A 23,961-nucleotide genomic window follows, 5' to 3' on the forward strand; every position below is an offset into this window, starting at 1 on the left:
AATTTTGAGGTTAAGCAATTTTACTAAAGCATTCCAGCCAAGCAGGTTGCCAGCGAGAGACGCTTCTCTTCTGCTGGAAACACTATCTCCAATCGTAGAGCTAATTTAACTCCTGAACGTGCAGAACAAATTATTGTTCTGAATGATAGATTAAAGAACAGAATTTAATACTCTGTGACAATCTCAGAATTATTGTGCTGAAAAGTGGAAATGTTGAAACAATGTGAATGTACTTTTCAAACAACATGATTTTTGGTGCTAAGTTTGTTGAAGCTCAGTAAGGACTCCAGAAAAATTGACAAGGGTGAAATTTTTCCAAAGATATGTTACATTTACACAAACATATACTTGGTTATGTTAGTTGGATGATATCAGTTACTAATGAACCAATGGAAACAGGTAAGATTCAATGAAAAAAAATGTTATTTTTTTTCTAGCAGTGCAAAATGTAAACACACACTGTAAATAGTTACCCAAAATTAATAAGCCCACATCATTTTAATACTTTATTCAAACATGATATTAAGTTTAAGATAAAAATAATTTCCCAAAAGTGTAACTGTACCACAAAAGCTCGAGCTCGGCTCGAAGTAAAATTCTTAGGCTCGCAGACCTCTAGCTTATTTATAGAAAAAATCCTAACCGCTAATCTGTACTAAAACTGAAATTTCTCAAGAAAAAATTGTTGTCTTTATATACACTTATACCAGAAATGTACCAATCTACATGTGATAAAGTCAAGGGACTTTTAGTGCAAGCAGAATACATCTCACTTATATTAGATATGTGGACATCATCTATTAAAAGATTCGGGTTTGGGTTCGAGATTCGGCAATTCCAGTTGAGGATTCGAGTTAGGATTCGGATTCGAGGAAATCAGGATTCGCCCCATCCCTAAAATAACCTTAACTTTACCCAATAAAAGTGACTTTTCACATATTCTTTAAGCTGAATGCAGTTCTTGTCTTAATAGTACTGCAGCCATTTTGGTATGGTGTTCATCTTGAGATCCAGTACATTCAATGTTATTTGGCTGGTTTTATGTATTTGCACTTTCCACTTTTATTTCTTGGTGTGTGAGAAAGAACCTTAACTTTACCCAATAAAAGTAACTTTTCACATATTCTTAAAGCTGAATGCAGTTCTTGTCTTGATAGTACTGCAGCCATTTTGGTATGGTGTTCATCTTGAGATCCAGTACATTCAATGTTATTTGGCTGGTTGTAAGTGTTTGCACTTTTATTTCTATTGTATTCTCTTAAAATACTATTCAATATGTTAAGTAAAAACACAGTGCTATATGACCCATATTTATATTTTCTTGTATTTCAAGTGAGCTCTCATGTATGACCTGTATTTTAAATTTTCATCTGATATACCTAAAAATCTGCTGCCACAACTAGTCAATCATTACTTTCAACCTTCCATGTGATGTCACTCAAGTGTCTAGCTGATTATATTCTAACTTCTCTGGACGTGGTATCTAGTCTTGACAGGCTGTCATGTTCTGCACCTTATGGCCCGTTGACAGTACTGTAGTATGAGTGTGTATCATTGAGTCTGTGCCTGAATGGTCGGAGATGGGTTGGGTGTCTTGAGATGACAATGATCGTGAGGAATTATATGAATGAATACTGTTTGATATTGTCTCGTCTGCAGGGGGTCATTATATAGGATGATATGTAATGAGCTAATAATGGAGAACTATGGAATTAATTGGAGAGAAAAATGCAGGGGACCTATTGAAAACTTATTAGCTCATAGTAACGTCAGCCATGTTTCCCAAACACGAAAAATCCTATGTTTGACTCGTTGGTCAGTGAGTACTAACTGCCCTGTTTGTAGGTGATTTATCTGACCCGTCAACCACCATGGCCCATCTTTTTCATTATCTACGAGGGGGCTAGCGGTTTGTAATACTTACACGCCCGGTCAGTAACTGTATGTTCAGCTTACTGACAGGTGTTTCATCAACTTGCAAGCACCATGAACTTAATTGGAACAACCATCGATTTGACTTTTCAATCATATTTTCGTCGTTTGAATTATTAATATTATGTAATTTAACGATCGTCCACCGATTTTCAGCACAATCGGTACGGTTATTTAAAAGTAATATTGAATATTCAAATACGTTTTGAACCAACAATGGTGTTTTACAGTTACACATAATAATTCAAATTACACCCGGGATCTTTTGCACAATGTTTTAAAAAATATTGTAACACATTATAAATACGTTTGGTGTATTTGGGATGCGTATTTGTTATAAAATCGTTCTATAAAATTAAATATTATTATTCCCCTACCGTGAACAAAATGTTTATAAATGTATATATAATATCTAAAACTACAATATTTCAAGTATGGCCTTGTGGCCATGTGGTTAACATCGCGGATTTTTAATTGGAAGGAAGTTGGTTCGAATCCCGGCAGCTGCAAAAAAATTTTTTGTACTTGTAAAAATAAATACTGCGCACGCAAAATTTCAAAAGTAATAAATATATTTGAATTAATTAATGCAAATAAAAGTAATTTTATTAATTAAATTGTACATTTCATTTCACTCCTTTGTATCCATACAAAATAGTGATAATTCAATATAAGTGATTCAATTTTATTCATAAAAGTATGCAGAGGTAGATTTTATCATACAAAAGATGGAAAAATTAAAAAAAAAATTTCTTCCTCAAAGAATATAATATTTTTAATGCCTAAATGGGTTGGTTGCAAAAACCTATTACGGCTCAGTCTCAGGCCGAATATGATATTTCCTTTTCTTCTGGATCAATAATTTCATCAATGTTTTGTTATGACGTCACGTTAAACTATCGTCCGTAAAGTGACTTTACAGACAACCAATTTTTTTGCATTAACTATCTTTTTGACATTATTTTCTTGAGGGGAGGTTGCACCTGCGCTTAGATTGAGCTGCACACTGACAAGTGAAGGTGACCCGAGGGGATTAGTGACAACCCCATTCAGCTGTGCTTTATAACACTTTACAGTGTCGTTCATGTGATAACACATTGTGGGTGGTAGAAAGTAATAACAATGCTTGCAGACTGCAGGCAAGCATTGAAAAAGGCTGTGTTATTTTAAGTGTCGAATAGGAACCGTGATAAAACACTCTCAATTATTAATAGGCCCAACTTGTTTCAAAATTTGTGTTGACTAAGGACTACAGGAAATTCCACAGGTGTGCTACAGGGGTGTGTGAAGCTTTGGAAAACTGAAGGTCAATCAAATGCTTATTTTCTTTATCTTCCGCTTAAATCTTAGTCTTCGACTTTGATCCAATTTACGGGGGGAAAAGATCTCTCCCCCCTCTTTCCCCACAGTTCTCTGACATTGACCAATAATCTGGGAAAGATTTCTTCAAACCATCCTCACTTATGGAATCTGAAGGTATGTTTTAGTAAATCATTTTGGTACTAAAATTTATAACTTAATTCTAATGACTTAATACATTGTACATTTTCAGGAGTTGTAGGAGTTTCAGATAGGGTTTGATGGTGACATGTTCTTTAGAAACATGGACCGTACTATCTATAGTTTTTTATTGTGCACAACAATGTTAATCTGAGAAATTTTTTTTGGGTTATGAACATTATAAGTTACATGTGATTTTCTTGTTTTTAGCACACCATGTTAAGCTGCCTTATGACAGAAAAGCTAGCTTTTTCAATGTAAATTATTTCTGTTAAGTTAATTTGTTTTATTACTTATCCGGTATGTGCCTTCACTGTATAGTTCCTGCACAAAGCAAGTTTCAAAGGTGTGACATTTGTGATGTAATACTCAATGCTTGGTAGTTCCATTTTGCTGAACAAAGTTTGCTCAGATCCTGTGAAATTACTGTTAGCTTAGTTAGTACTAAAGCACTGCTGTCATCTTTGTTGGAAGTTCGTCAACACCTTGTACACTCTCTCTGCTATAATTTTGATTTTAATATTTTGTGTTGAAAACTATGCTTTGAATTTTTGTGATTTTAAACAAAGTACCTACATTATAAATAATTTTTCTAGAATTAAGTTTTTTTTTTTTTAAATTAATAAGCTCTCAAGTTATTGTATAAAAATACATATTGAAAGAAAAGAAAAAAAATATTTTTGGCTCAGTTGCAACATTTTGTGTATTGGACAAGCTTTTCCTTTTGGAAATAATCAACATCATACTGTTTTCCTTACATAATTGCTAATTTGTCAGTATGTTTAACAGTATTTTACTGTTGATGTAAATACATATTTATAAATGTTGAAAAGTTTTTTTTCGTGGTTAAGTTTCTTTTCATTGATTTTCAAAATTCCACCTGATTTGTGAGCAGACAAGACACGTTGAAAGGTTCACACATGCATGTGCTATTTTCCAGGGGAACAAGCCCAGACGCAGCAGATATCGGGCCTAGTAGCTGAGAACGCAGAACTGAAGACCGCCTTGACGAGTATGGAGATGAAGGCGGTGGAACTGGAAGAGCAGGTGGACGTGCTGCTGAGAGAAAAGGCGGAAGTGACGGCCACACAGAGCCGGGACGAGCAGTTCGAGGTGATGGAGCTGTCCATGGGCGAGGAGGCGGGCGACCGCGTCGGCAAGAACGAGAAGGACTCGTCGAACCTGGAAGTGGTGCTGAGGAGCCTGGAGGCAGAGTTGGGCGAGGCGCGGAGGAGCCTGGAGGAGCAGAGGACGATCATCTCGGATCTGAGCGTGAAGCTGGACTCGAAGGAGGAGGAGCTGGAGATGCAGCGGGAGATGATCTCCGAGCTGGAGCGGCTGTCGGCCGTGGACAACCGCACGCGGGAGGAGGATGGCGACAGGATCACGGACATCCTGAAGGACGTGGGAGACATGGCCGCGGACCTGGAGGAGTGGAAGACGCGCTGCTCCGAGGTCGAGGACCGCCTCAAGGCCTTGGAGACGGAGAATGTGGGCCTGGAGGCTCGCTTCCGAGACGTCAGGAGCGAGAACGGGAGGCTGGGTGCCGTGCTGCAGGAGCACGTTGAAGGCATACGTGTGCGTGATTCAAACATTCTCAAACTCCAGGCTGTGCTGGAGGAGAATGGGCAAGTTTTGAAAGAGAGAGAGTCGGCACTTCGGGAGGTGCAGCACATCTTGAACGAGGTGCAAGAGAACTTCAAAAACAGGTGCTCTGAGCTGGAAATAAGATTACAGGAAAAGCAGGCTGAATTGGAATCACAGAAGTTTTCAATTTCAGAATTAGAAAATATTCTTGCTGGTAAAGACAGTGAATTAGAATGTTTGAAAACAGAGCTTAATAAAAAACAGCACCAGCTAGATGTGCAATTCAATGAAAATAAAGTTGTTAAAGAAAACCTTGAATCAAACTTTCATAACAAAATTGAAGAGTTATCAGTACAAATAGAGCAGTTAAATAGTATAAACCAACAGTTGATACAAGAGGCAAGTGACCTGAAGAATGATATCCTTGAGAAAAATAAGTACATTGAGAAATTGGAGCTAGGAATAAAAAACAGTGAGGAAGTAGAAAAACAGTTGGAAGTTACCACTGATTCCCTAAATAAACTTTCAGATGATTTAGCTAGTGTTAAACATGAACTAAATTCGAAATGTTTGGAATATTCAGAAACAGCAAGAAAGTTAGGTGAAAGTGAAGACAAGAATAAAGAAAAGACTGAGAAACTTAAAAGACTAACAGCCAATTTGAAAGCAAAAGCTTTGGCCTTAAGAGGATCAGAAGATAAGGTCAAGCATTTGGAAGTAGCCATTGAGGCTAAAGAATCCACTCTCTCAGAACTGAATGCAAAGTTGGCCATTCTTATGGAAAATGCTAGTCGTGCAAAAGATTTGGAGGTGATATTGAAAGATAAAGAAGAGCAATTGATTCAAATGAAATTTCATTGTGAAGAGCTAGAAGTAGTGATGCGAGATAAGGAGTCTAAAATATTGGAATTAGCAGAGGAAACATCAGAATTGAAACAAGTAACAGAGAAACTGCATCCGGGAGAAACACATGACCAGGATGAGGTTACACAAGTGCAGAACGAGATGGCTGCTTTGAAGGCAAGACTAGATTACAGGGAAAAGGAAATTGAACAGTTGAGAGTAGAACAGGTGGAGCTGTTGCAAAAATGTAACGATGCAGAGTACAAGAATAACCATCTCATGTCTAAAATCAACAAGCTGGAACAGAGAAATAATTGTCTGGAAGTGAACAAGAGCGAGAACAAAGGGCGTGTAGCCGAACTGGAAGACGAAATGGCAGCAAAGGATTTTGATTACGTGGAAGCCATGGGCAAGGTGGAAGGGCTACAGGACGTCATCTCGGAGCAGAAGCTGCAGTACGACATTAACGTGGAGACGTCTGTGAAAGACAGAATGAGCTATGCCAGCCAGCAGAACATGAACGTGGTCGGGCGGGATATGAAGATCGTGGAGCTGGAGGAACAGATCAGCTCCATCCAGGAGCGCTACCAGCAGACCTGGGCCGCCTCCGAGGCCAAACTACAGGAGAGGGAGGCGGTGGTAGAGTCGCTGGAGTCGGATTTGGCCAGGAGCCAGGACCGAGTGCAGTCCTTGGAGAACATGGTGTCCGAGATGGGAGAGCAGCACGGTTCGTTGCGGTCGAGCTTGGTGGCTCAGGAAAGACGGCTGGAGGAGGTGGGGATGAGACTCCAGGAAGAGGAGGAGCGCAGACGGCTGTTGGAGGTGGAACTGGCTCGGCTTGTGGGCACGGAGACCTCGTCCAGGCAGAATGTCGAGGAACTGCTGGAGAAGAAGGTAGAACTAGAGAGCTGCGTGAAGGAGATGACTGCAGAACGAGACGAGTTGCGGAAGTGTATCGCAGCATTGGAAACTAGCTCCAGAGAAACGTTGAACGAAGTGGAAAGGCTCTCTGAGTTTGAGTCTGCGTTCAACGAGGAATCTGTGAGAGTGCAGGCCCTCATGATGCAGCTGAGACAGCAGGCCACGGAGATGGAGAGCAAGAGCAGAGACTTGGAGGAGTCGAGGCAGTACTGCGACAGTCTGGAGTCAGATCTGAGGATTTGCCATCAGCAGCTGGAGGAGCTGGAAGCAGAGAGAAGGAACTTGGTTGAAAATGAAGGGAAGCTAGTCTCCAAACTAATGAAGGTTGAAGATACTCTAACATCTGCATCTGATGAATGGGAAGGGAAATTGAATGATCAAAACAACCAGATCTTGCAACTACAAAGAGAGAAGGAGAAATTATGTGATTCATTAGGAAACAAAATGGAAAGTCTTCAGCATGTTACTGACGTTAAAGTTGAAAACTATGATGATTTCCAAAAACAAATTGCAGAACTTAATATACAGTTATGTAGTTTGAAGGAAGTTATTGTCAAAAAAGAAGAAGAAATAAAAACCTACCAAACACGTCTACTTCAGCTACAGTTTGGTGGTCAAGGACACTTACTGGCCAAAAATGAAGAAATTTCTGTGCAGAATAAAATATCAGAACTTGAAACTGTCAATGCAGAGCTTCACAGAACAATAGAACAGTATGACAAAAATATTTTTGACCTTCAGGAGCAACTTTCACATGCTCGCATTGATTTGGAAGGTGCATATTTGAAACTGAATCACTATGTAGAAGAAACAAATTTGCTCAATGAGAAAACAAATGTTTTGCAAGGGGAATTAGCTGCTAAGAATACTGAGCTACTGGAACTCTCAGATAAATATCAATGGGAATTGAATGCAAAACCTTTTCAGTTGGAAGAACTCTCAAATAGATATCAAGGAGAATTGAATGCAAAACATTTTCAGTTGGAAGAACTCTCAAATAGATATCAAGGAGAATTGAATGCAAAAACGCATGAGTTTCAGGAACTTTCGAATAAGTATAAGGAGGATATGAATGCAAAGAACATTGAGTTGCAGGAATTGAACGCAAAGAATTTTGAATTGCAGGATTTGAATGCTAAAAAGGTTGAGTTGCAGGAAATCAGGGCTAAAGAAATCACTGACGACACCACAAGTCTTTCAGCGCATGCAGACTGTGAATATAAAATTGCAGTATTAAAGCAGGAGAAAGATGAGTTGCTTAGGCAACTTTTATGGGAGAAGGCTTCGGCAGAAGTCCAGAACATCATCACATTAGCAGAAGAACACGTGAGAAGTGCAGTTAGCCCTACAGTGGACTCCTTCATGCCCGAAGATCAGAATGTTTTGGATGAAAATGTTACTGTTAAAAATGTTGATGATGTCGCTTCACAAAGCTCTACACATCCTTCTGTGTGCTTCGAGGCCCATTCCTCTTTCTTCCAGCCATCAATGAAGCGAGATGATCTCTCATCAGCAGCAATGGAAGACTTACTGTGGTATAACACACGTATACAGGAGTTGGAAGATCAGGTACTGCAACTTCAGCGCAATCTCAACCTCGTTGAATCAGAAAGGAATGACGTTGTAGTGCGAGTGAAAGAACTAGAAGCTCTGTCGAGAGAACCGGAAAAGCAAGAACCTGACGTTGAGTTGGTGCCCGTTGTGGAAGAAGTGTGCGTCCAGAAGTCTGCGTACCTGACGTACCAGCCCGACGAGCCGGCTCTGCACCCAAGCGACAGTGACAATGAGCCAAGGGAACTCCACAACATCACGTTCTTCCAAGAGCAGCTCAACTCCCCATTCAGCATGGAGGTGGAGCCAGTGGCACTTGAAGACGAGTCATGGGGCTGGGGGACGGACGAGGCCAGGCTGGAGGAGGAGCACCTGAAACAGAAGCAGGTGTCGTCTCCTTCGCTGGAGACTCTGGAGAGGCAGCTGGAAGCTCTGGTCGCGGAGAAGAAGGCCGCAGAGGAGGAGGTCAAGGCCATGCAGATCCGCTGTGACAAACTACTTCACAAGCTCAAGGACAGTAAGATTAAAAATGACAACTTGATGAAGGAGAATTTGGAGTTAACCAAGCGCAACATGTCAGCTTCTGGTTTTGGTGATTTGGACTCTGCCATCGAAGAAGAATTCAAGATTCGGGTGAATACTTTAGAAAAAAACATTAACGATTTGACTGCGGAGCTAGATACGGCCAGATTGGAAAGGGAAAGTTTGTTGAAACAAATCGACATTTTGACAAGTGCCAACAGTAAAATCCTTGAAATAAAAGAAAAACAAGACCTGGACTTGGATTTCTGCCAAAAAAGATTCAAAGAACTTACTAATGCAAAGGAAGCAGTTGAATGGATGTTTGAAGAGTTAACAGAAGAAAATAAACTATTATTATCTAAAATTGGAGAGCTAGAATGTGAGTTGAATGTACTTAGAGCTGAGAAATCAACAAGTGGTACACAGTTGGCTGCACTGTCTGAGGACAATGAACAACTCCAGATTCTGCTAGAGGAACAAAGAAGCTTGCGCTTGAAGGCAGAAGCTGACCTCTCGAGAAAAGTTGACCAGTTCAGTTTGTCGGCAATAGAAAGCGCAAAGGAGGCTGTCATAAAAAATACAGTTTCAACCATGGATGATCTCGGGCTCGAGAAAGAGAGCAGGGTTCAACAAAATGAAAACTTGTCCCATGCATTGGTGAGTCTTCAGAGTGAGTATCCAGGATTGAAGGCAAGTCAAACAGTAAGTGACAACAGCAGTATGGGAGACTTCTCTGAAACAAAAATTTGTAATAAGTGTGACAGTTTGCAGAAACAATATGAGGATGAGATTGACTCATTAACCAAAGAAATGTCTGAGTTAAGGAGACAGTATGATTTCAGAATGGAGGAAAACTCAGTGTTGCTCAGACTTTTGAAAACAGCTCAAAGTCACTTTGAAAAGGTGTATAATAAATGTGAAAGAATGGCAGATAAGTGGTTACATGAATGTGTCAACATTGAAGAGGAGAAGTCAGTCATTTTGCAGTTGCGAGATGAACTAGAGGCCAGTGTGCGACAGTTAACAGATGGTGTTCAGAAAGCTGTGTCTGGTGAAGAAGGAAGCTTTGTTGCTCTTTTTGCCAACAAAGATTCAGAGAACTACGTCTCACAACTACGCGAACAAGAGAAGATGGCTGCAGAAATTGAGGCCCTGACCGAGTCAGTAAGCCTTAAAAACGAAGAAATAAGACGACTGCAGGATAGCATAGCTTCAAGAGACGAGAAAGTCCAGCAGTTGGAAGAACACGCGAGGTCCCTGAGTTCACGGCCGGGAGATGTTCAAGTGCGCGGGGAGTCTGGAGGGAAGAGCGAGGACAGGCAGAAGGGGCGGGAGGACGAAGACACCCGGAGTCTGAGCCAGGAGCGGTCGGAAGCGCGCGAACTGCGGCGGCAGCTGGAGGCCAGAGAGGAGGAAGTGAGCGAGCTGAGACGGCAGTTGGCGGCGAGGGAGGAAGACGTGCAGGAGCTGCGAGCGCTGAGGGGGGACCCGGGGGGCGGGGAGCAGAGCGAGCTGGACCTGGCCCTGTACATGCTGCACCAGAGGGACGTGCGCTGCGACGAGCTCACCCTCGAGCTCATGCAGGTACCTCTTCATGCCTCCAGCTTTCATAACGTTGCTGTTACTGCAAAAGGTCGTATGCCAAAAATTGGCATTTTTAAATTTTTGGCTGTTTGTATATTTCGGAAGGCAACCTATGTTGTGGGAAAAAGTTGTTTGTCAATAACTGTAAAGTAAGAAGCATAATCTAAGAATATTACCAAAATTTCATAACATAATATTGTCACGTCTCACTTTCAGAGGGGGGGTTCAATTCTTCAAAAATGTAGCTCTGAACATAAGAAACTCAAAACATTAACTAGCCATAGAGCATCTCACTGAGGATTGAATCTTAGTAGGTGTATTCTTATACAAGAATAGAAAATCAGGATACTGAGAAAAAAATAAGAGTAACCTAAAAACAATAGAACAATCACATTTATTTATAACAATTAAATAAAGCTGACAAATAATGAGGCACCTTCCATGTCCGCTACCAGCCTTATAGATATTCCGACAGAAAAACAATAAACCATATATAAGATTTTCTTAGTAGTACTAACACATTAACATAATCGTAATAATTTCCTCCAGGCCACCCAGTGATACCAAGCTTCATTAGCTCTTCCACAACTTCATTTTTAAAATTTATTAAGAACATCCACTACCTCGAAACGGATTTTAGAAATTATTTAGTTTAAGTTTATAACGTCATCATTTACATGAAAAGACAAGGATCGTGATGCAAACAAATTACCGAGTTATACTTGAAAATAAAAAGGGAACTGTAGTGCTCAACGTATTACACGTTAAAACCACTAAGTTTCTAAGAACAAATTATTTATAAGAGCAAATAATACACCAAACGAGAATTTTTAAAGTTAACTACGAAGAAACACTGAAGGCTAAGAGTCCGGCATCACTCAGGCGCCATTTCCGATAGCACTCACCTAACCATTACCAAGTCGCCGCGCGGCCGGGCAGCATGACAGCCTTCCACAGGATTACCGCCCCGCGAAAACATTTTACATCTCTTTTAAGCTATTTTCTTGGCCGCAAAACCCCTACGGGGAAAACATCCTGACGGGAAGTTTTCCTGTGTTTTACAAACACGTAAAGTTATTACAACAAGCCGGCCGCGCGGTCGGCCGCGCCAGGTTGCCCACGTAGTCAGAAAACCGGCCGCTAGATTGCGACACTCGCCTGCGCACGGCGACTGCGCACAATCTGCGCTCTCAGCTGGCCTCAAAAAAAAAAACGACAAACAAGTCTGCGCCGCGTTTCTCTGGAACTGCAGCAAACAACGTGTCAGCTGGCCTGGCTGAAACGCGGTCACGCCTGCGTTCCCAGACAAAGACGTGCAAGACTCGCACTCTTCCAGCCCCCCCGAAAACCCAAATCCAACAAAGGTGTTACCCCATCTTAGCGTGAGGGAAACCAAGTCCCGAACTAGCGAAAAGAATTTAAAATTGTATTTTCAACAAATAAACTAATTAAATAAATTAATGATAATTTTGAGCTACGCGACATCACCCCGGGCGGCAGGAGCTTGTGCCCCACAAGCTTACAACAATGCTTGGGGAATATTTAAGTTTGCTTCAAAAAAAAAAAACCAATTGTCCCTATCATTTCTATGTGATCCAGTTACAAATTTAAATTAGTGATTACAGTGGTTGTTGTTTAGGTATAAATACCAACTCTAAGTTCTACTAGCACTTATTGACAATTTCCTCTCGGAGGACAAGTGTGTTTTACAAAATTTCACATGTTAGCACTGCTTGGGACAGCAAGCAGCCAGGAGGGATACGGCGAAGAGATGCACCAACTCAGGGCAGAGACAGGAACAGCCAGCGGAACTGTGAGCTGCAGAATCACACCCCACTCCAACTTCTGCCTCTCCCAGCCGGTCCATCCCGACGTCGTTCATCCCAACTGCTCGTCATCCACGGTACACGACACCATTCCTACACAAAATACATGAGCAGCATCAGGAGTCATACAATTACAAACAACTAAAAAAAAAACTCTCAAACATCAAAATAATAGTGAACAAATCAAACAATTAAATTATCTTACTTAAGTTAATGACGTATTTTCATGTGTTTATCAAGAAGTATTCATGAGATCAACATAGATCAACACAACTAACCAAGGAGGGTCATACCAGGTATCAACACAAAAATAACTTTTAAAGATTCTTAAAACAAGTAACTATTCAAAAACTAAACTCGTAACTCATCTGCAATATTCAACATCTTGAAGAAAAGCCTACCCCCCACATTTCGTAGAGGAAGGATAAGGTAAGGTACCTAATAGGAAAATTTACAACAAAAACTTGACTGTGTCCACGTGTAGGTTGAAAGTTTATAACTACACTGGCCTTGTCTTGCTATACACTTTGTTTTGAACGTCAGGTCAGTAGTTTCAAACGATGGATAATTCTAGTCTTCTCGATAAATTTGTTGTTTGGGGGGCCACACCCTATCACGATGCGTAATCACTGTCCTTGGACATGGCCACTCCCAAACCGCTGATACTCCTGGTAATCGTGCATCACCACACGATTCGACGATACGGGCACCAGCCCGCAGCAATGGGTAGAAGCAGGTCCTCTTCTCCCAACTGGCCCACGTGGTATCTGGCTGACCCTTAACGACGCGCCTTCTCCCAGCTCGAGAAGGGACAAGAGTTCTGGATGGAGCTGCACCACAGCACTCCTTTCGAAATTGCCCTTAACAAGTCCGCCTCAAAAGTCATTCTCTTCGATTGACGAAAACTATCAATGTCACTTCTTGAATAATAAAAACACAAGGGGGGGGGGGGGGGGTTATGGTGGAAAATGGGAATACGGAAAGGATCCCACCCACTTTCTCAATGATTAGTCCTGACGTCATAATTCCCCTTATTGAACCTGGTATTCTCCCTCCATCGTTATTTGGTTCTATAAAAATTATTTATGGGCGCATGCCCCTTCACATAAACATTAATCAAATTCTAATTTTTCTAATCGTAGGTAAAGCTTTACATTGAACAAAATTCATTCACTACTGATCATCACAAATGGAAATGGTTACTTTCAATTCCTCCCCAGTTTCACTGGATAACTTAGCTACACAACCATTATCTCTGGCTAGTATGTCTTTTAATTCTACCTTTCCACTGGTAGAAGGAACAGCATTTTCTACTGTAGTCGAGATTTCTACAGACATACTGAGGGGTTTCCGATTTCTCAGATATTTTAATAACAGAACTAAAAACATTCCAACTATTACCAATATAGTAATTACAGTTACACTTATTTCTATGCCAAGGGTAGTAACATTGTCCAAGGCGGATACTCTTGGTAGCGTTCCAATACCTACTAGATATGGATTTTTAATAATAATAAATAATAATACACTACTTACAATGGAAAGCGCAATACTCTGTAAGTTTTTCATTACAAATCTTGGTACGTTTTCTGGTTCTCTTAAATGAATCGGGTCTAAAGGGGTTTCAAACTTTGTCAAAGAAAAATTTAAATGTGGTATTAGAGTTGGCCAATTTTCATCTAAACAATCCATTAAGGATGGAAAAACTGTATGTGTTGACGTAGGATGAGGGAAAATTTTCAATTTACGTAACTTCGTCCAAGCAGCTGGTATTACATGTACCAATTGAAATTTAGATTTTGTTAACGCATCACATGGATACAACTCGTTAATTTTAAGTCTTGGTTTAAATACAAACGACAATCACACGGTACTTCTATATCTACAGCTCCGAGGATGTCTCCACTTCCTAAAAATAAAGATTCATTGTTATGTTTCATGCATTGCAAGTCTAATTTTCCTGACGGGTTTGTTAGGAAGTACCGCTCTGGTCCAGCCTGGGTGATCATCAGTTGGTTTCCGGAATGGCATCGAAACGCACATGTGGTACTAAGATTTTCAACGGTAATCCCCTGAAAAAGAGCCTTTGGACACAAAGCACTACCTAGGGTATCTCCGGAGAACCTGGGAACAAAACACAATTTATCTTCAAATGGTCTACAATCTAATAAATTTCTACCCTGAATAGTGATTAGATGGTCTCCATCCACTGCCAGAAAATTCGGAGCATGATCCAAATGACAAGTTGAGTTCTTCCACTGAAATGGGACTGCGACGAACTGAAACAATCTCCAATTGGAATTTAGTTTAACAATTGGTACTTTAATTTGAAGGTATAAATTTTCCTTGTGGACTTGACATTTACAAATGGGTAAATTAAAATATTTCTGAACTTCTGATACACTTATGGACAACGCATAACCATCCCTATTAAGAATTTCATTTAGCATATTTAATTTCTCTTTCAATTGAGCTGGTGTAACTACAATGGCAGGTATTTTATTTGACCGGCACTGGTCCAGAATCTCTAGTCTTGTAAATGTATGCGCTTGTTTGGCTAATTGAGAGGCCAACAGTACCTGAAACTGGAATGAATGTCCTATGTCTTGAACCATTCCTGAAAACTTAGTCACCATAGTCTCTCGGAGGTCTTTTAAGTAATCAGACAAATTTGTGAATTTTGATTGTACTCTTTTTAGAATTCCGGTCATTCCCTCGTTTATAACAAAAATAGTGTTGCTCATATTTGCCAGTGCCTCATGAGTGTTTAAAATTTGTGATTCCATCTTGTTTATGTGTTCTGACATTTGTTGTTCATTTAGGAAAAGATTATTCAATTGACTATTGACGGCAATGTCACAACACCAATGAAAAAACTCTCCAATGAAATTTAACCCTCGTCTTTCCCGAACTTGAGACTGAAAATCCAATACGTCATCCCCTGCTGCTTCGTTTTCCTTATTAATTAGCATGTCAGTATAAATTAAGCTATGTTTTAATTCTTTGAAAATAACACACCATTCACTTGAACTATTGGAGGGACAAGAAGTGATTTCTTTGATACTATCCTGAATGTCATCTAATTGCATTGGCCAAGCAACCTTAAAATTTACTGGTACCGATGAAGTGTACAATGTTACCTGAGGTATCGGCTCGAAATGCGCTCCCGCAACCACCCCCACTGCTCCTTCAGGTAGCGGTCGATGTTGTCTGCTGCTTCCCAGCTGCAGGAGCACCAGGACGATGTGTAGCATCCTCATCGTCAGTACGGAAGATGATCACGCCTTAAGACTCTGTAAAAATTCTATACAAAACTAAATATTAGACAGGCTCGATTTTTGTTTACAAGTGTTACAAAACTTTCGAATTATTTTTTTTTTCTCTCTCTCTTTGTTTTATTTAGTTATCCACAACCACAAAAAAAAAATCTCTATTACATAACTTATCATAACTTATACACTGTAAAAATTTTTCATTCTCTCTACGTTTGTAACTTCGTAAACATCTCTGCCTCGACTCGTCTTCTTTAACCTGTACAGGTTATTAGACAATTTGTCCACCACAACATAAGGACCGAACCATTTATGCAATAGTTTCTCTGACAAACCCTTTTTTCGAACAGGTGTGTACACCATAACCTCCTGTCCTATCTTATAGGTCACCGCTCGTCGTCTGCGGTCATACCTTTTTTTATCGATACCCTGTTGTCTCTTTAAATTCTCTCTGGACTGTCGCAGGATCTCCTTCCAACGAGTACGCAGTCGAAGGCTGTCCTCATCTTCTACAGGCTGACTTAATTGAACATCTGAGGGTAATACAGGTTCTCTACCATACATGAGCACAAATGGGCTAAATTTTAATGTTTCCTGCCTCGCCGTGTTGTATGCCAAAGTGACCAAGGGTACATATTCATCCCAATTACGTTGTGAGGATGCCACATACTGAGATAGCATCATTGCTATTGTTCCATTTAATCTTTCACATAATCCATTTGTGTTTGGCCTGTATCCTGAGGTTTTCAAACTTTGTACATCCATTAACCTAAGTAATTCATTAACGACTTTGGAAGTAAAAACTTTTCCTCTATCTGTCAATATGGAACATGGTACAGAATGGCGACAAATTATGTTTTCTAGTAAAAACTTAGCTACGTCATTGGCGTTACTAGTGGGGGTGGCTTTAGTCTCCGCCCATCGAGTACCGTAATCAATAGCAACAAGAATGTATTTGTTTCCTGACACGGTTTTTGGAAAAGGGCCTAAAATATCGACACCAATACGTTCGAAAGGTTCACAGATAGGTAATGGTTCTAATAACCCTGCTTTCTTTTGAGGAACTCCCTTTTTCCCCTGACATCCCCTACAACTCCTTACATAGGCCTGAATCTCTTTTAGCATATTGGTCCAATAATAACGACGTATAATTTTGTCTGCGGTGCGAACTACTCCTAAGTGACCGCCAAAAGTGGGATTGTCGTGACTTTCCCTCAGAATTTCAGCCTTTAAGCTTTCTGGGACTACTAATAGCTTGTCTCTACCACTTGGGTTAGAGATATTTTTGTACAAAACACCATTCAGCAACGAAAAATTTTTCGCTTGTCGGCTTAACTTATTATCGATTCCTGACGGTTGAGTCAACTCAGAAATTAAAGGTCTTAGACTCACATCAGAATATTGCAGCTTAGCTAAATCCACATCATGCATCACAAAAACAGGTAACTCAAGGGATTTTTCTTCGTCAAGGGCTGTCCCTGTGTTGACAGCATTTCTACTCAAACTGTCTACATGTACATGAGTTTTTCCACTACTATAACATACAGTGTACTCATACTCCATCAATTTCAATGCCCACCTGGTTAACCTTCCTGCGCTATGAGCATTAAATTTCAAACGATTCAAATAACATAGGCTATGATGATCGGTTACAATTTTGAATGGCTTCAGGTAAATGTAAGGCCGAAACTGGTCTAAAGCATAAATCAAGGCTAAACATTCAAGGTGAGTTATAGGATATCTAGTCTCAGCTGACGTGAGAGTCCGACTGGCATAGGCAATAGGTTGTAATTTTCCATCAATTCTTTGTAACAATGTGGCTCCTATCCCTAAGGTACTAGCATCTGTATGTATTTCAATGGGCTGGTTTTCCTGGAAGTGAGCTAACACGGGGGAAGAAATCAGCTTTTCTTTCAAAATTTGGAATGCTTGTTCTTGCTTGCCGGTCCAGATAAACTTTTCATTTTTCTTTAGCAATGTCGACAAGGGTTTCGCAATCTGAGAGAAATTTGCTATAAACTTACGATAGAAAGAAGCTAGGCCTAAAAAGCTTCTCACCCCTCGTTGGTCCTTAGGTGTAGGAAATTGTTTCACTGCTACTACTTTATCGGGGTGGGGTCTAATCCCTTCATGGTTAACCAAATGTCCCAACACATCGGTTTCAAAATAACCGAAGGTACATTTTGACGGTTTCAAGGTTAAATTAGCATTTTGCATCCTTTTAAAAACTTGTTCTAATCGGTCAAGATGTTGATTAAACGTACTGCCCACTACTAGAATGTCATCCAAATAGACTAAGCATGAACCCCACTTTAACCCTGCCAAAGTCTTATCCATGTATCTCTGAAAAATTGACGGAGCGGTTTTCAAACCAAAAGGAAGGGTTTCAAAACAAAAAGTACCATCGGTGGTAACAAATGCAGTTTTTTCCTGATCCTGTTCAGCTACTCTCAATTGGTGGTATCCTGAATTCATATCCAAGTGAGTAAAATACTTAGCACCAGTCAAGTGACTTAAGAAATCATCTATTCGAGGAAGGGGGTATTTATTATCCTTAAGAATAGTGTTAAAACGACGGTAGTCCACACACATCCTATAATCGTTGTCTTTTTTTCTAACAAGAACAACTGGTGAACACCAACTCGTGTCACAGGGTCTCACAATCCCATTTTTAATGTGTTCTTGTACTATGTTATGAATAATTTCCCGTTCCCCAGGAGAAACTCGATAAGGTACAGATGATATGGGTGTGCTGTCCCCTGTATCCAGAAAAACTACTTCCTCTTTTGTTCTCCCTATCTGGCTGGGGTCCCAACTGAAAACATTTTGATATTTATACAACAACTCTACCAGTCTGTTTTTTTGTTCCTCTGGTAACTCTGGATTAATGTTTAATTTAGACACATCAAAATCGACATTATTTTTATCTCTAGCTTGTAATACCTTAGTTACTTCTTTGTTCTCGATACTGGGTGTTTCCTCAAACTCATTTAAATATCCTAATTTCATTCCCTTATGAAGAGTAACTGACTGGTTAGTAGTATTAGTAACCCAAATGTGAGTATGCTGTTTTCTGTTTACAATACTCCTAGGTACAAGTACAGAATATCTGTTGTAAATATCCTCCTTAGGCTCTATCAGCACCTCATCAGGTAAATTATTTCCTTCAAAATTAATTTCGATAAGATGATGCATCCTTGGCTCTACTCTAACATGATTGTGAACTGTCACACAACCTAACCTGAAAATATTTTCTGGCTCGATTTGGCTTAACTCCTGTGTTCCATCCTGACCTACATTATGATTAACCCGATTTTGGTTTTGATCTACTTGAATTTTGTCTCTTTTTACTTTGGTTTGGCTTTTAACCTCCCTTATTTCGGTATTTGTGGTATTTACGAAGCAATCAGGACGTGTTATGGTCAATGACATTTTCTGGCCTCCCTTACAAGAAATTTCTGCTCCATATTTGGTTAAAAAATCACATCCTAAAATGATCCCTTTTATTGGGGCTTCCACCAGACCTACCGCATGTGAATAAACATACTGTCCTAATTTAAATCTTAATTTGGCCATCTTATTAAGTTTCTGAACTCTTCCTGAGACTCCTGTAAAACCTCTTGGTTCTGCGGATTTCCAACAACTTTTCGGTACTAATCTATCCTCAATTAGTGATACCGCAGCTCCTGTATCGATAAAAAACGGGGATTTCTTTTCCGAACATTTTTGTCTTCTTACTTAAAATACCGTCATTTTGTAAAAGAGACATTTGGTTAACAAGGGACGAGTTGTCACCCCGACCGACTCTCGCCCTATTTAGTTTCCCTGTTGTGACGTTTTGCAATCTCGTATCAAGTGACCTGGTCGTTTGCATTTTAAACAAATCGGCCTACCATCTGAGGTCCACTGTGGTCTGTCAGTTATTTTTGGAAATGAATTACTTGGGGTCTGCCTGAAAAAATTGTTGTTCTGATTTCGATGGTATTGTGTTAGTGTACTGTTATTTTTGTAATTTCCTCCCTGAGTTCTAAACTGTGACTTTGGTTGTGCCTGTAATCTCATGGTATCCAGTTCCCCGCGTAATTGTTTTAATTGTTTATTAAACTCTATCAAACTGTCCTCAATTCTCGTGTTGATAGATGACAATTCTCTTTCTGGTGTTTGATTTTCTTTAAGATTTCTGATAGGTACTTGTTCCTGTTTCGAATTTACCCACTGTGTCCTCTCATGATTTTTAGCGTAATACAGACCTGCCTCAATATTCCTCAAATTACCTAGTAACTGTTCCACAGTATTGTTTGGGAAAAGCATAACTTTCTCTACAATGTCTGGCCTTAACCCACGCAATACATATCTAACCTTACTAGCTTCATTCATCTTAGCATCAAGTCGGTTACAAAGATTCAATATGTCGTACACAAATGACTCGAAAGGTTCATCTACTGCTTGTACTCGCGCCTGCAATCTTAACTCTAAGTCCTCTATGTGACCCACTCTCACAAACGCATCCCTTAATTTATTTGCTAATTCCTCAAATGTAGTTAAATTCTCCAATGTGCTCTCACAGCTGTCATACCATTTTAAAGCAGGCCCTCTCAAAAATGTAGGCAAGTATGACAAACATTTTTGCTCATTCCACCCATTTACCTTGGCTGCTCTGCGAAACTGTTTTAAAAATTCCTCAACCTCCTCACATCTCTTTCCAAAAAAATATCCCGGGTCCACAAAACACCTGCCTGTCTCCATGTTTAAATTCTGATCTTTCAATTCTGGTTTTATGTCGCTTAATTTATCTTTTAACACTTTCAATGATTCATCATCTGACGAAGAACTACTATCACTATTCTCAGGGTTTTTTACTTTGTCATCCAATATTTCAATTGTGTATTTACTAGCCATCCCTAATAGACTCCACCTTAAATTATTTTCATTAGTCCTTAACTTAAGCATACATTTCACATTTCACCTTAAATTAATTATTGTTAGACAAATACAGCCATCCCTGGTCTCCCACTGGTTTCCTGAAATAACCTAAAATAAATTTTATTATCATTAAACAATTAATCCTATAAACACATCAATCTTAATACACCAGCTGCACTGCATGCTCTTCTTCTTCACTAAAATAAATCAAAATGTTAGACCACACCTAACACTCTTATCTTAATTTATTTTTCAGTATCCCAACATTCTTTATACCTACTAACCGGCGATCTCCACCATTTGTCACGTCTCACTTTCAGAGGGGGGGTTCAATTCTTCAAAAATGTAGCTCTGAACATAAGAAACTCAAAACATTAACTAGCCATAGAGCATCTCACTGAGGATTGAATCTTAGTAGGTGTATTCTTATACAAGAATAGAAAATCAGGATACTGAGAAAAAAATAAGAGTAACCTAAAAACAATAGAACAATCACATTTATTTATAACAATTAAATAAAGCTGACAAATAATGAGGCACCTTCCATGTCCGCTACCAGCCTTATAGATATTCCGACAGAAAAACAATAAACCATATATAAGATTTTCTTAGTAGTACTAACACATTAACATAATCGTAATAATTTCCTCCAGGCCACCCAGTGATACCAAGCTTCATTAGCTCTTCCACAACTTCATTTTTAAAATTTATTAAGAACATCCACTACCTCGAAACGGATTTTAGAAATTATTTAGTTTAAGTTTATAACGTCATCATTTACATGAAAAGACAAGGATCGTGATGCAAACAAATTACCGAGTTATACTTGAAAATAAAAAGGGAACTGTAGTGCTCAACGTATTACACGTTAAAACCACTAAGTTTCTAAGAACAAATTATTTATAAGAGCAAATAATACACCAAACGAGAATTTTTAAAGTTAACTACGAAGAAACACTGAAGGCTAAGAGTCCGGCATCACTCAGGCGCCATTTCCGATAGCACTCACCTAACCATTACCAAGTCGCCGCGCGGCCGGGCAGCATGACAGCCTTCCACAGGATTACCGCCCCGCGAAAACATTTTACATCTCTTTTAAGCTATTTTCTTGGCCGCAAAACCCCTACGGGGAAAACATCCTGACGGGAAGTTTTCCTGTGTTTTACAAACACGTAAAGTTATTACAACAAGCCGGCCGCGCGGTCAGCCGCGCCAGGTTGCCCACGTAGTCAGAAAACCGGCCGCTAGATTGCGACACTCGCCTGCGCACGGCGACTGCGCACAATCTGCGCTCTCAGCTGGCCTCAAAAAAAAACGACAAACAAGTCTGCGCCGCGTTTCTCTGGAACTGCAGCAAACAACGTGTCAGCTGGCCTGGCTGAAACGCGGTCACGCCTGCGTTCCCAGACAAAGACGTGCAAGACTCGCACTCTTCCAGCCCCCCCGAAAACCCAAATCCAACAAAGGTGTTACCCCATCTTAGCGTGAGGGAAACCAAGTCCCGAACTAGCGAAAAGAATTTAAAATTGTATTTTCAACAAATAAACTAATTAAATAAATTAATGATAATTTTGAGCTACGCGACAATATGATAACCCTGATGAATGAAACAGTTTTTTTTGATCTCCTGGAAAGTGAGACATTTTGACATACGACCTTTTGCAGTAACAGCGACGATAAGTTACAACTGTGGTATAGTAAGTTTGAGAGCGGTGCTTTCATAACTTAGATATTCATAGCTATGCCAGTTCTAATTTATATTATTTAGTTGTAACTCGTGATATTTCTAAGTTGTTTATATTTCTAAATTATGATGGTTCTAAGTTATGATAGCTCAAAGTAAGGTTGTGTGAGTTCCACCATTCTTTAATAGAGCATTAATCAGAAAAATGTGTAAAATTTAAATTAAAAACATTCTTTGTGTAGATTTATCTGTAAAGTACATTCTTATAATTAACATTATTCTAAATTTCAAGGGCATCATATATTTGAGGCAATTTTGTACAAAAGTATGGATATGATGCTTGATATTTTATTATTTGAAACTATAAGTTGAGGTAATCAGTTTTTAATTGGAGAATAATATATCTGATGCCACCTTGGTATATGGATTTTATGTAAACTTAATAAATGTTTATTAGACTATTTAACAATCATTCAAATGAAAAAAATTAATTTCATTGGCTTTAATTAAAATAATTTTATACCAAAATTTAAAAAAAAATAAAATAATGTTGGTGTTGCTAGTGAATATTTGTTCAACCCTAGTTCTATTAAATTATATTCTACTTTATGATCTTCCCAAGTCATGTTAATGTGGTTTTCTGTCATGTGCTTCTAAGTTAAGTGGTTCTGCATTGTGTGTTTCCAATTTATTTAATTTACAGAACTTACTACAGTTCTTTCTGTGTGTTTATAAGTTGTGCTAGTTATAAGTTGTGTGGATTTTGAATGGTGAAACATTAGGTTTGTTTGACTCGAGGTCGCTCGTGCTCCTCGGGAGTTGAAAGAGTTGGGAGCAAGTTGACCTGAGGGCAAAAAGAGTCGGTAACTTTTAATACACGAAGAAAACGCGATTTGTTGTAAAACAATGATGGCGGAAAATATAGCAGACATCGTGAGAAATTTGTTTGGAAATGAAGATTCATCTGAAGATGAAGTAGCTATTGATTTACCATATATTGGACTACAAACTATGAGAGAGCTTGATGAAGGTAAAAAAAAATATATAAATATTGCTTTCTGACTTTAAACTGCCTGTGGTATGCATAAGCTAACCTGTACTAGGAAACTATTGCAAATCTTTTGATTGTTAAATAAAGGACGCCAAATAAGTTATATTGTAATGTTTTTCCGCTTCAATGTCGTCATCTATTAAAATATTACCGTCATCACCAAATGTAGCTTGATAACATATTGACTCCATCGTCAAAGTCGCGCCAAAACAACCAGCAGACGACTTGCCCTCGCAACTCTTCCTCGAGAGGAGGAGCATCGAGAGCATGACCTGAGTGACCTGAGAGCAACTTGCCCCCGCGAGTAAAACGACCATCCGCCATGCTGCTTCCGGAAAAGGGCGCCCCGAGAGTTGACAGGTCAAAAAGAGACCTCGAGTCAAACAAACCTATAATGTTTTTAGTTTTTATACTGTCTTATATGAAAACCCTGCACAGCTTCTCAATTCTACTTCTAGGGACAGATGACATGATTGCTGTCTATAACCTGTAGCTATAAGTTATTTTAAAATTCAATATTTAAGAGCCTTGGCCCAGTATATTGCATTTTCATATAGGTATTTTATGCAGCAATGATCATAAAAGCAAAGAAAGAAATTTCATGTACATACAGTGCCCTCAGAAAATAGAACAATATAGTACATAAACTATTTATAGTCAGTCCAAAACAAATGAAAAGATATTATCAGTCAGTTTTATTATTTGATGCTATTCCTAACCTGATATTAATAAAAATATTTATAGTTATAAGAAAGTATATCTTAG

At 39.3% G+C, this 23,961-nt stretch overlaps 2 protein-coding genes across 7 annotated transcripts in view; one reads left to right on the forward strand and one right to left on the reverse strand.

The window, feature by feature from the left end:
• Positions 1 to 23,961, forward strand: part of LOC134531658 (protein lava lamp-like) — a 90,242-nt gene that overhangs the window by 43,241 nt on the left and 23,040 nt on the right. For all 6 annotated transcript variants that reach the window (XM_063367433.1, XM_063367435.1, XM_063367436.1 and 3 more), the window contains one exon: positions 4,373 to 10,440. In XM_063367433.1, coding sequence (XP_063223503.1) covers positions 4,373 to 10,440 — 6,068 coding nt within the window. The remainder of the gene's footprint in view (positions 1 to 4,372; positions 10,441 to 23,961) is intronic.
• On the reverse strand, positions 13,073 to 21,639 carry LOC134531659 (uncharacterized). Its single transcript, XM_063367438.1, has 2 exons — positions 21,471 to 21,639; positions 13,073 to 15,570 (listed from the first exon to the last, which is right to left on the reverse strand). The coding sequence occupies exon 2, from the start codon at positions 15,524 to 15,526 to the stop codon at positions 14,069 to 14,071; it is 1,458 nt and encodes a 485-aa protein (XP_063223508.1). The 5' UTR covers positions 15,527 to 15,570; positions 21,471 to 21,639; the 3' UTR covers positions 13,073 to 14,068.

This window comes from Bacillus rossius, chromosome 5 (assembly GCF_032445375.1).
Source record: "Bacillus rossius redtenbacheri isolate Brsri chromosome 5, Brsri_v3, whole genome shotgun sequence".
Taxonomy (NCBI): Eukaryota; Metazoa; Arthropoda; class Insecta; order Phasmatodea; family Bacillidae; genus Bacillus; species Bacillus rossius.